Genomic DNA, 13,392 nt, shown 5'->3' on the forward strand with positions numbered 1-13,392 from the left:
AGGATGTTTTCTACCTTAGGTTTTCAAACCTTAGGCCCGGTTGTACCAAAATAAATTGAACGAGAGTTCAACTGATCTGTTGGTCAAAGTTGAACTTGGATTGCGTTGCACCAACTCGCGTTCAGTAGAACGTCGATCAATATTTAGTTTCTTATGTTGGTATTGAATTTCACAGTAACTTTTGGAGTTTTTATATAAGTTGGCGTAAATGCTTTTAAAAGTTTGTTTTATTGATTGGCGGGTTCTCCCAAAATATAAATTATGGTACCTTTTTTCCTTTCTGTTGCCATAAAATACGACTTTTTAATACCTGTTCGCGGCTGACCGATTCGTTCATTTACTTTTTAGACGTTCTAGCTAATACATCTGTACATCATACCTTATTTTTTATATTATATTATTATATAAAAGTGAAATCTATATTTAGAGGGTAGTATGTAAGGGGTTTAACAAAAAAATTAACGGATTGGAGTAGTTCAAAAATTGAACTCGCTGAGCTTCAAAAGAAATGTTTCCTAGAGCAGCACAATTTAAAAATGTCTCAAATGCAGGAAAAGCATGAAGCCTTTATGTGGCAGCAAGAAAGGGAGCATGATGAGAGAATTCAATTTTTAAAATTTAGTAAGGAACTAATAAAAAAAATAATTGACCAATAAATACTCTGTAAATATATAATTATTAAAAAATATTATATAAACACTTAACACACAATATATATGAATTTTGAAAATATGCATACATATTATATCGTTTTATTTCTTTTACATATTACATATCTAGTACAAACAAGTATACTGAATTGTATTAATTTAATATCATTTATTAATTATTGTTATTTAATTATCTACTTATAATCAGAATTATCAAAAATATAAAAATAATCCTATACATACAATAAAAAATATTAATATTATATACATAAATCAAAATATATACAAGAGTATGTAATGGTAATTTATTTTACGGTAATTATAATCACAATTTAATTAATTAACAAGTTATTTTGACTTTAAAACATTAAGACATTTTAAGAATGTTTTAGTAAAATAATATTGAAACATTTTCTAGACGTAAATAATTAGTTCTAGATGTAAATAATTAATACTCAGCAATATATTCTATATCGTAAAATAACATATTTACAGTGATTCAAAATATTCATTAATTAAACTATATCTAAAACTATTATTTATATCACCCAAGTCATTTGGAACATGTTCTCTTATATTATTTCCAATGTTTATTTCCGCTTTGACTTCCGTCAATTTCATCAGTTACTAATGGTGTTGGATCTGCAAAATGACACGCTATGTTATGAAGAACAGTAGCGGAAACCACTATTGCTTCTACTTTATCAACATTTAAACGGATTCCTGTCGCTAATATAGGAAATCTTCTTTTTAGTACACCAAAACACCTTTCTATTGGGTTTCTTGTTCTTATCTGAGCTTCGTTAAATAAGTTTTCAGCCCTCGTTGTTGGATTGGCCAAAGGGGTTATTAGGTATGATTTTACTCCATACCCACTGTCCCCTAGTAATAAATTTTTTCCATATACTCCATTTTCAAACTCAGCCTTTACTCTAGAATTTCTAAAAATCATTGAATCATGTGTAGAACCAGGCCATCTACACACAATGTTAGATATTTTCAAATCGCTGTCACAAATTGCTTGGACATCCTTTCCTATTGCGGTAATTCTCTGCATTTGCCCCTCCAGGAGATTGTATCTTCACATGCGTACAATCAACTGCTCCTATGCATCTTGGAAAGCGACAAATATTATAAAATGCTTGTGACTTTGAATTTCTATCTTCCACTCCCATTGGCATTTTAATAAAGTCCTTGCTTAAAGATGCTATAGCTCTAGTTACTTTTGTAATCACGCGGCTCGTAGTAGACTTGTCTACACCACTGATATCACCAACACTTTGTAGAAAACATCCTGTTGCTAAGAACCGTAATGTGATAAATACCATGTCAGCTGGTGTTAAAGCATGATTTCTAAAAATAAAAGCTTAAATAAGATACAGTAAATATACATAATTAAACTTACTTGTTTGTTTTAGATGCAATTAAACCGGAAATTTCCTCTATTAAATAATTCACAATAGGTTTAGCAAGTCGAAATTTTTTTTTAAAATCCACGTCATTCCATTTTTCGAAATTGTTTGGTCGAAATCGTTCTGTTTGTGGTCTCCTTAGCCGTTCATGTTGTCTCACTAATTCTAAAAAGTCTTCGTCGTCAGTTAATTCACCTAATAAAGGATCCATTACGAAAAATCTTAAGAACAACAACAAAACGATAATCAAAACAACGAAAAGCGGAATATGTCAAATAATAAGGTTATGTCTACCCCTGAACGACGCTTGAACCGCCTAATGTCACCGTTCAGTTGACCGGGCAATTTGAACGGCGTTCAGGCTTGGTACAACGCATTTTTTGCTTTGATCGTCGTTCACAGTTGATCTGTCGGTGAACTTCGTTGGTACAACCGGGCCTTAGTAACGAAGAAAAGAAAGGCGTTAAGACTAAGGTTAAGACCCATCGACGATCATTTTCCCTTGTTTTTTCAGAGTTCAAGCTTAACAGGTGGACGCCATAAGTTTTATTTCAATTGGCTAGTATAATAACGAAACAAAGACCCATTAAAGGGTAAACTGAAGAGAATTGAAAAGAATAATTAGGTTTTGAAAGTACTATGAGCTTTAGGGCTAGTGGGAGTAGGGATGCTGTTGTAATCGTTGAAACCTTAACTGAAACTCCATCGAAAGACACTGAGGTTAAAAAATCAATGAATGACACCAATAGTCAGTTCGGCAATTTTTCTCAAGACAAAAACATCTAAATGATGTTCTAGTTAAATAAAGCATGACTATATGCAAAAGCCTTTTTGTAATTTCTTATAATTTCTAATAAAAACTAAATGATTATTACTAGTTTTAATAAAAGTTTTAAAATTTGTCTTAGATACTTACTATATATGAATTTACAATTACAGAGTCTTAAAATTAAAATTAAAATAACTATTTTATTTAAATAAAAGAGAATTTCTTAAAATAAAATATACAGGGTTTCACAAGATCACATAGTAATTAAAAAATAACTGCTAAAATATTTTTTTTAAGTATTTACTAGTAGTGGGAACTATCGAATGAATACTATAGAAACATTCGATAGTTGCAATTCATTCGAATAATTACAACAACCAACCAACAATTCAAACCAAACCAAACCAAACCAAACCAAACCAAAACATTCGTTGAAAACTATTCGAATAAAAATTATCGAATAGATCCGTCATCTGCCTTGAAATATTGTATTCTAGTAATTCGGCAGCAAAAACCATTCATTTATAAAATTCATTCATTTATGAAATTCATTTATTCGTCAGGATCGATTATAATAAAATAGTAACTGAATTTTAGTTGTCGCCCGGCGACGTAGGTTTCTTTCCGAGAAACCCGACAGCAGTCGGTGGCAATGCTATGAAAGAAGCCGGCATCTTTGATTTTTTGCGGAGTCAGATATAGATAAGGACACATTATTTTTTTTATTGAGGTGCTAGTATTTACACAGAAAATACATTATGAAGGGCGCTGTTGCCATATTTTGGCATTAGTTGATATTAGCAAAGAATATTATTGTTTGGCTTTAGTTAGTTAGGGATAGTATGTCTATATATTCTGCATTTTTTTTTATTAATATTCTGTTGTTACACTGCAATAATACTTGTTATTTTGGATGTAAGAACATGAAAGTGATTTTTAATGTTTTTAAGCAAAGACTGGTTTAATAAATAATAATAACAGTAATAATTTGTTATACCTATTAACAACAAAATTTAAAATGATTTAATATCAATATTTTTTTAAGTAGTAGCAAAATATAAACAACAAATTAGATGTCAAAATTATTTATATTAGATCCTATTTAAAAATAATATAGTCTTTAAATTTTTTGGCAACGTTGGTTTGTTAAATAATAATAATTACAGAACTAATTTGTTATATTAACAACAAATTTTAAAATCATGAAATATAAACATTTATTAATTTTCTAAGCATGCAGTGTAATGGAACGAAAATATAAATAAAAAATTAGAAATCAAAATTATTTATATTAGGTGCTTTATATCTCTATTTAAAAATTATATTAATTAATTATATTACTTTTACTGGCATTTACTTTAAAAAATAAATGAAATATTTCTTCGCAAAAAACTACATGTAAGAGAATTAGCATAAACAAAATACAAACATCGTTAACTTTTTTTTAAAATTGGCACGTGTAAAACTTTCATTTTAATTTTCTCACCCCATAGTTTGAGTTCGATAACCCCATTTACTTAACCACATTACTTAAATATGATTATTAAGTTCAACTAATTCATATTATTAAAACATCTAAAATACAAATATGTATTTTTAAAATTAATTGTAAGTTCATCTCATCTCTCTTAAAAATTGCTACTTCTCAAAAGTTCCTATTAAAAAATAGCCATATACCATATAAAATTAAATAATCGAAAGATCGGACTACGGAAAACCACACAAATTTTCGGAAAAATTTTGACCACCTGCACATGCACACAATCGTCAATAAATAAAATTAAAAAATAACTACTATTTTAGTATTTTAACTATTTTAATAAACGCAAAAATAGCACAGTATTTATACGGCGAAGTTATAAAAATTTGGAAGAACTAATAATGCACTGACGCATACAAAAATCAAACGAATACTAAATTTCATTTATCAAAAGCATTCGATAGGTAGTCGTGGCTCAACGATAACCATTTAGTCGCACGGCGAGGTTGTCACATATGAAGTTATAAAAATTTGGAAGAACTAATAATGCACTGACGCATACAAAAATCAAACGAATACTAAATTTCATTTATCAAAAGCATTCGATAGGTAGTCGTGGCTCAACGATAACCATTTAGTCGCACGGCGAGGTTGTCACATATGCTTTAGTATACAAATGAATGAATGATTTTATTCGAATAAAACTATTCGATAGTTGAAATCATTCATTCAATAACCATTCGATAGTCTAATTCATTCGATAGTTCCCATCGCTAGTATTTACCTGATAACATAATTTTATTTATTTAGCAATAGTTTACAGTACGGTTTTTGTGTGTCACGTACGAATAATATAATAGTTTTATTATCTTGTATTTATTTATTTATTAATAAATTAAGTTGTTAATAAATAAATAAATTTAACTAATATGGGTGCTATAGATATATTAAACCATTTGCTACGTTCTTAGATTTTAAGTCCCAAATATCGCTCCTGAGGTTTTGTCCCGCTAGAATTACCATCCGCCGCACTGTGAGGCGCGCCTTGGCGCGGCGCTCCAAGCGCCTGGAGCGTGGATCGGCGCTCCACACGCCGTGTAATGGCATCTTTACAGGAGACTAAGCTAGGTGGTATATATGCTTCTAGATTTCTTTCCTTTAATAATTTGCTAGAAAACAATTCATTAGCTGCGTTCCAAGAGCTGAATTCAATACCGACTCTGTTTTTTCCCTTCCTCGAGACTTTATTAACACCTATTATTCCAAATTCCTTAAGCCATCTTCCTAAACACATAGGGTGTAGGTTGCCCAAGTTTTGTGTAACCTCCTCATCTTCTTTTCTGGTTTCCACTATTACCAAGTATGGTCCAGAATCTTTATATGTGTATTTAAAAGACTTCTTAGGGGGGCTAATTGACCCCCTGAAGAAGCTGCCATGCTTGTTAATTCAAAAAAATTAGGTTATGGAAAGCAATGCAGGAAAAAAGGAAATAAAAGCTAATTATATCAGAGGATTATTGCTCCCACTTACCCACTAATTATTTCTATCAAAATTGCACTTATTTATACTACTCCACTCGCTAAAAAACACTTTTTAAAGAAAGACTGCGAAAAGAACGTACGTCACTTTCTGGCGCCAATCCGATACCCCATTGGAAAAGTTTTTTTTTTCCCTATTTTTGGCCACTTGTCTATTACGACATTCAGCCAGCTTATTTTTTATTATTTAATTAGCGTTTAAAATTGGACAAATACAGACTCACACACACACATTTAACACCCATGTCCGAGGCCGGAATCGAACCGGCGACCTTGCGTCTACTAGAATGCGGCGCAATCATTTCGACCACAAGGCCGACATTGGAAAAGTTGTGAACAGGCCACGCCACAAATAAAAAGAAGAGAAACTAGGTTATAAACATAACCTAAATTTGTTTGGAGATTGGCGCCAGAAAGTGACGCACGTTCTTTTCGCAGTCTTTCTTTAAAAAGTGTTTTTTAGCGAGTGGAGTAGTATAAATAAGTGCAATTTTGATAGAAATAATTAGTGGGTAAGTGGGAGCAATAATCCTCTGATATAATTAGCTTTTATTTCCTTTTTTTCCTGCATTGCTTTCCATAACCTAAGTTTTTTGAATTAACAAGCATGGCAGCTTCTTCAGGGGGGTCAATTGGCCCCCCTAAGAAGTTTTTTAAATACACATATAAAGATTCTGGACCATACTTGGTAATAGTGGAAACCAGCAAAGAAGATGAGGAGGTTACACAAAACTTGGGCAACCTACTACACCCTATGTGTTTAGAAAGATGGCTTAAGGAATTTGGAATAATAGGTGTTAATAAAGTCTCGAGGAAGGGAAAAAACAGAGTCGGTATTGAATTCAGCTCTTGGAACGCAGCTAATGAATTGTTTTCTAGCAAATTATTAAAGGAAAGAAATCCAGAAGCATATATACCACCTAGCTTAGTCTCCTGTAAGGGAGTTGCTAGAGGAGTGTATAAAAACATAGAAATGGAGGAAATAGTATCGGAACGGAGAACTGGACCGAAGATAATTGAAGCTAGACGTTTACAAAGAAAGATAATAGTTGATGGCACTGCAAAGTATATAGACACAGAATCAGTAATTATTACATTAGAAGGTAAAATTATTCCTAGGTCCATAAAAATTGAATATTGCGAAGTAAGAGTGGATGTATACGTCAGCCCTGTGATTATGTGTTTCAATTGTATGAGGTATGGACACTCGAAAACACAATGCAGAAGCAAACAGAGGTGTTCGAAATGTGCCGAGTGAAATGTGCCAAATGAATGTGCCAAATGACGGGTCAGCGACCAGGATTACTCCCCCGAACCAAGGGAAAAGTTGCCCGGATATCACCTTAATGACGGCAGAACTAGGACCAAACATTTCATGGGAAATTGTGGATAGCCCAGGCATGAGTGATCACTTTCCAACGAGGGTATTTATTAATTCTAACTTGTTCATCCAAACAGTACATAACCCTATAAGTAGATGGAACACAAAGAAGGCGGACTGGGACGGATACTTCATGAGCTTCAATCAGGGGGTGAACGTAAACTCTTATCTAAGTCTGGTAGACGAGATCAATAGGGCAGCATTGGGACATATCCCAAAAACGTCATTCCAAAAGGGCAAGAGAAAAGCAACTCCCAAACCAAGGTGGTGGGATAAGGCATGGCGCGTGGCGGTGGATGAACGGAGCAGGGCCCTTCGGGCATATAAAGAAAATATCAGCGATCATAACTATCTGGAGTACAAAAGAAAAGCGGCGGTAGCAAGAAGGATCATGAAACGAAAGAAAAAGGAAAGCTTTAGAAAATTTACTGAAAGCCTTGATAAAAACACACCCATGAGTACCATATGGAAAGTGGTCAAGGCATACTCCAATAGTTATATACAAGTTAGACACTGCGCTGAAAAGGAGTTGTGGCTCGAGACGTTGTTGGACAGCCTCGCCCCCCCTCACTGCATCGCTAAAGACTTCTCAGCAGTTGGAGCATTCAACAACTACGACCTAAAGAGTATTTCCATGTATGAATTCAACTATGCCTTAAAAAACAGGAAGGAATCATGTCCTGGTAAAGATAACATTACGTTCAAGATGATTTCCCAAACACCCATTAAAATGAAGGAATGTCTGGTAAACATTTATAATGACGTTTTAAGACAAGATATGGAGATACCTGCGGAATGGAAGGAACATATCATTGTCCCACTACTAAAACATGGTAAAGACCCGTCTCACCACGAATCTTATAGACCGATTGCTCTTTCCTCTTGCTTATGCAAGAATTTGAAAATATAATAAAAATAGAATAGAGCATAAGTTAGAACAGGATAGGTTCTTCAATCAACATCTAAATGGATTTAGAAGAGGACGTGGTGTCACTGATAATCTGGTAGTATTATCTAGTTATATTTACCAGGCATTTGCCAGAAAGGAGATAGCTGTCTGTATATTTATTGATCTTAAAGCCGCTTACGATAATGTTCAATTAAACCTCCTAGAGAGGAAATTAAACGATGCTGAAATTGATAAATGGTCCATACAAGCAATCTTAAAAATCTTAACACAAAGGAGCATCTTTGTCAGATCCCCTAACACAGGAGATCTCATAGGTCCCCAAATAGACTATAAAGGCCTTCCTCAAGGATCACCCCTGAGTCCAATCTTATTCAATATATATACTAATGGTATACATCAGGTGATGGAGGAGAATGTACAGATTTTACAATATGCACAACATGTCATTTACACTTCCCATAAGAATGTTGACAATGCGATAAACAGAATTCAACGAACATTAATATCGATGTTGGATTGGTTGAAGAACAATGGTCTAAGCATCTCTCCCTCTAAAACTAAGGCAATGTACATCTCTCGAGGGAAAAGAGCAAATCCTCCTCACTCGATAAGAGCGGATAGACAAGATGTGGAATGGGTGGAACAATATAAGTATCTTGGTCTCATAATGGATCGTCGTCTTCTCTGGAATCCTCATATTGAAGAATCTTGCAGAAAAGCACAGAAAGGAGTAGACGTGATGCGTGCTCTCTGCAGAACCTGGTGGGGATCCCCCCCATCTACATTAATAAATATATACAAGGGCATCGTAAGATGCCACATGGACTATGGTTGTCAGGCATTATTAACGATGTCAAAAAAGAATGCAAGAAAATATGACAAAATACATATGCAAGCTTTAAGAGTAGTAACAGGGTGCATGAATAGCACCCCCACTAATATTTTGATGTCGGAGACGGCTGAAATGCCGTTAAGAGCCAGAAGAGTTTGGTTATGTGCCAAATTCTCGGCTAAGAAACTGGCTTGCACAGAAGAGGCTATTTCAACAAGTCTAATTGGGCTATACATATCTTACAATCAGGATCCCCCTTATTGGGCGAGAAGGGAATCACCAGCCTTGTTGGAAGGTTTGGACTCAGTGCTATCGTTTTACAACATTCTTGAAAAAAGCCAGATATTACCATGTTTCGAAGCTGACTTTGATTGTCAGATACAAGACGTACACTGGGAAGATTCAGGCCTTACTAAAGCTTCCCCAGGTTGTCAGTCCAAACTGCAGGAGTTTATTTCAAAAGAATTATTAGGGTATGAGCTAATATACACGGATGCGTCACTGGATCCTGTATCTGAAAGAAGTGGTATTGGAATATACAATTTTTCTAAAAGATACTCAGCAATTGCCCGATGCATAAAGCACACGTATATATGCAGTGCTGAAATGTTAGCCATTGAGAGAGCCTTATTGGGTCTTGGGGATGATGCAGAGAAAATCGCCATTCTGTCAGATTCAAAGAGTGCTCTACAGAGTATCACACGTTCGGATATTTCTTGTAGAGCAGGAAAAATAGCAGGAAGAATAAAAGAGCGGATCATTACTCTAACACAACAAGGAAAATCTATAAAACTAATCTGGATCCCTGGCCACTCTAATATTGATGGTAACACGGAAGCTGATAGACTGGCATCTCTTGGGAGAAAGTCCAGGAACCTGGTGAATAATAAGATTCATCATTCTGAACTCCTTGGCGTCATAAAGAAGGAAAGCAGACAAGAATGGACAAATTTATATCATAATATGGGACAAACAAAAGGAGTCTTCTACTATATATAACATTGTTCCACAACCTCTCAGATCCCCATGGTTCGACAAATGCGCGGATGTAAATCGCGAATATGTCAGTTTGTTCTGCAGAATGAGGTCGTCACATTGTCTCACTCCGACTCACCTTCACAAGTTGGGTATCAAAGACTCTTTTCTGTGTGAATGTGGAAGTAAGGGGGACCTTACGCACGTTATTTTTGCTTGTAGTTTGAGAGATCAAGCATGTCATACTCTATACCTGTCTTTAGCTGGCTGTATGAGTTCTCCCATTAGGATTCAAGATGTCCTGAGGAACCCAATATCCAAAGAGGCAAAATTGGTGTATCAATACCTTAAGCAAAATAGTATTAAATTGTGAATACCTACGGATATGGATTCGCCACGCTTATGGATTTCATGCCAATAAGATTATCAGTCTGTACACTAGGTAATCTAGAGTAAACTTATATGAAGATGAATAATTGTGGCTTGCTGGAGGTTTTTGCTTAAATATTTTTCAACTAGAAAGGAATCCTATCTCCATAGAAGTAGAACTAGTACTACAGGTTTTAATCGATAATACATTGTAGTAGTTTTTGTAGCTTAATCACGCTTTGCATGTTCCTGCTTTGCTAGAAATGGTGAATAATGATGATATTTAACTTTCAATAATAAGTAATTTAATTTGCAGTATATCCCTTATATTCATCCTGGCCTGGCGCAGTCCCTGTCTGTTAGTTGCTGGACACGCCACAGTACATGTCTTTCCTCTTTGTGATTCCTGATCCTTCACTACCTTGACATAAAAGCCTAATTTAGAGGGCCCTAGAAGAGAATCATCCCACATGAAAGTGCAGTAATGAGCAGAAGTTTTCCTCAATGCGCCCAAAGTCTCTTCAATTCCAGGCGTCTGCGTCCGTGAGGTCGTTCTCTGTTTGACTGAAGAATAAAGAAATCAGAAAGAAACAATAATCAAAGAATAATAGACTCGGACTGGCCGTTGAAAGGCGCGTGGTCATCGTGAAACAAGAAGAAGAAGAACTTTTCCAATGTTTTGATTACTTACCCCAAATTTAAGAAAAGTTCCCGAAAAGTGGGAAATGTTCCGAGGAATATTTCAACTCACATCAAAATACAACTATCCCGAATTTCAGCCACTTTCCCGACCTTAGAGGAACGTTCCCGGAACATTCCCGGAACATGGGCACGTTCCCTGAGGCACGTTACGACCTGCACATCACTAAATGTAACAGATATTTTATTTAGATTAAAGTTGCAAAAATTAGTTTAAACCGAATTTTATTTTCGCTATGTTGGTCACATTGCGCCGTTTTCAGCAAGGTTGTCGTTTATTATTTGACAATTATCCTAATGTCACTCATTATTTTGTATAATATCGTGTTGTTGTTGAATCTTTGTGAGTAATTCTCGTTTTTTCCCCATTTTCATAGTCTTTTTTTAAAAGTTGTACTTCTAAGCACAAACAGTTCTTTTAAGAACTAAATTTTCGAGTTTTTGTATTGAATTTCTTGAAATTGTGTGTTGAAAATATGCCGAAGCATTTAAACAGCCGAAGCAAAGAACTTGTAGCCTCCCTGATAAACTATTTTGAACGAGAACATGACAATAAAGGTCCTTTATTACCCTTGACTGCAGTCAGAGAAGTAAGTTTGATTGATAAGCACATTACACCGCTTTCAAAGTTATTTCTACGTTAGTTTTTATTAAATTCTGTGATTATTAGTTTGTGCAGTAATAGCATCCTCTTACTTGTTATTACCACTTATAGCGTTGTAAGATGTACATACACCAATAAATAACCCATAGAATAATCTTCATAATGAACTAGTTTTTGCCAATATGTAATAAGTAAAATAAGCTATAAAACAAATAAATCAATTAATTATTAAAATATTAGTTATTAAATTAAAAATAAAACGTAAAAATATTTAAAAAATGATATAATAAATATAGTGTGTCACTTTTAAATTAAGATTCATCTCATAAATCCATCACAATCTGGCAGCGCTGTCGCCATCGTTTGTCACTCAAAGTTGATCGCGTGCATCGGAAATTGTTTTGCGATTACCATACTTTCAGTTTTGTTTGACATTTCAATGTGATTTGAATTTTTGCAGTGTTGTTGGGCTCTTCGAGTTTATGTTATGTTATGTTATTTCTTGTTTATTTTTATATTGGTATTATACATAAATTGGGAAACACATTGTGTCAGCACTTAATAAAAGAAATATTAATAATTTTGTTAAAGAATTACAGTGAGATTTTCCTGTATTATAGAAAGCGGTTACAAAAATAGTTACTTGTACCAAAGAATATTATAGTTTTAAGAACTCTCGTGTGGAAGCTTTAGTGATTTGTCACACGGTGGCGCTTTGGAACATAATCGAAGCCTGAAAATGCTAATATTTTAAATTTTGAGGACTACGCGCGGCGATATTTCGTACGGTGTTGCCAAAACATATTTTATTTCTCGATATTTAAAGAAATATGTATTGATTATATATTTCGTATTCGTTAGTACATAAGGCATCCTAAGGCTATAAAAATGTAGCTATGAAAATAAAATTTTAGATTTTTAATTTTTTTGTATACCTTCTAATAAAAATTACTTCTATTCCAATAAAAAAATAACTAGTATGATTATGTGTTATCTGTGCTAGTATTAGGAAACTGGAGTGAATATGGAGAATATTAATTCGTTCTCTAAGATGAGCACTACTAAGTAATTTTTTAAAATTCGACCTATAAGGGGGTGTAATTAGATAAAGGGGTGTAATTATAGGAGTATGAACTTTTGCACAGATGTGGCGCATTTGAACATTGATAAGCGATTTTTGGAAATGTATAGCCTAAGGGTAGTGAAACTGGGGGGTGAAATTTTGTACAAAAAATGTTAGTTCTAGGAGTATGAAATTTTGTACAGAGTTTCCTTAAGTGACGAAAGTGAGAACCTAGAAGCTAATTTTTGACATTCATCCCCTAGAAATAAGGGATGAAAATTTGTACAAAAGTTTGTTACAATCGATTTTAGAAGTATGAAATTTTGCATAGACGTTCCTTATGTAACGTAATTTAGCACTAAGTAGCACTTTTTGGAAATTCGCCCTCTAAGGGTGTAAAATGAGGGGTGAACGTTCTGAAACAATTCTGTTGAAGGAATATGAAAATTTGCACAGAGGTTCCTTATGTAGCGTAATTGAATAATTAGAGTGATTTTTGGAATTCATTCCTTAAGGGGGTAAAACTAGGGGTGAAAATTTGTATAATTTTTTATGTAAAATCCGTTCTAGGACTAGGAGTATGAAATTCTGTTCAGAGGTCCCTTAAATGATGAAAGTGAGTACCTAGAAGCGAATTTTAGGCATGCATCTCTTAAAAAATAAGGGATGAAAATTTGTACAAAAATTTGTTAAAATCGGTTTTAGAAGT

General features: G+C 34.0%; 3 protein-coding genes across 3 annotated transcripts in view; 1 reads left to right on the forward strand and 2 right to left on the reverse strand.

Moving 5' to 3' along the window:
- Window positions 1-13,392, reverse strand: part of LOC115878527 (eukaryotic translation initiation factor 4H-like) — a 37,143-nt gene that overhangs the window by 13,867 nt on the left and 9,884 nt on the right. The gene's annotated exons all lie outside the window — the stretch shown is intronic.
- On the reverse strand, window positions 694-2,898 carry LOC115878529 (putative nuclease HARBI1). The gene is made up of 2 exons (XM_030895053.1): window positions 2,056-2,898; window positions 694-2,003 (listed from the first exon to the last, which is right to left on the reverse strand). The coding sequence occupies exons 1-2, from the start codon at window positions 2,271-2,273 to the stop codon at window positions 1,661-1,663; spliced, it is 561 nt and encodes a 186-aa protein (XP_030750913.1). The 5' UTR covers window positions 2,274-2,898; the 3' UTR covers window positions 694-1,660.
- Window positions 6,370-8,108, forward strand: LOC115878528. The gene has a single exon (XM_030895052.1). It carries the CDS (start codon window positions 6,458-6,460, stop codon window positions 7,106-7,108), a length of 651 nt encoding a protein of 216 aa, XP_030750912.1. The 5' UTR covers window positions 6,370-6,457; the 3' UTR covers window positions 7,109-8,108.

This window comes from Sitophilus oryzae, unplaced genomic scaffold, assembly GCF_002938485.1.
Source record: "Sitophilus oryzae breed Bouriz unplaced genomic scaffold, Soryzae_2.0 scaffold_1516_pilon_pilon, whole genome shotgun sequence".
Classification (NCBI taxonomy): Eukaryota; Metazoa; Arthropoda; class Insecta; order Coleoptera; family Curculionidae; genus Sitophilus; species Sitophilus oryzae.

Bases quoted from the DNA above. Each gene is read 5' to 3' on its own strand.
- LOC115878529 (XM_030895053.1), bottom strand. From the start codon at position 2,273: ATGGATCCTTTATTAGGTGAATTAACTGACGACGAAGACTTTTTAGAA. The intron at 2,004-2,055 runs GTAAGTTTAATT...TTTTATTTTTAG, and splicing joins ATTGCATCTAAAACAAACAA to AAATCATGCTTTAACACCAG.
- LOC115878528 (XM_030895052.1), top strand. From the start codon at position 6,458: ATGGCAGCTTCTTCAGGGGGGTCAATTGGCCCCCCTAAGAAGTTTTTT.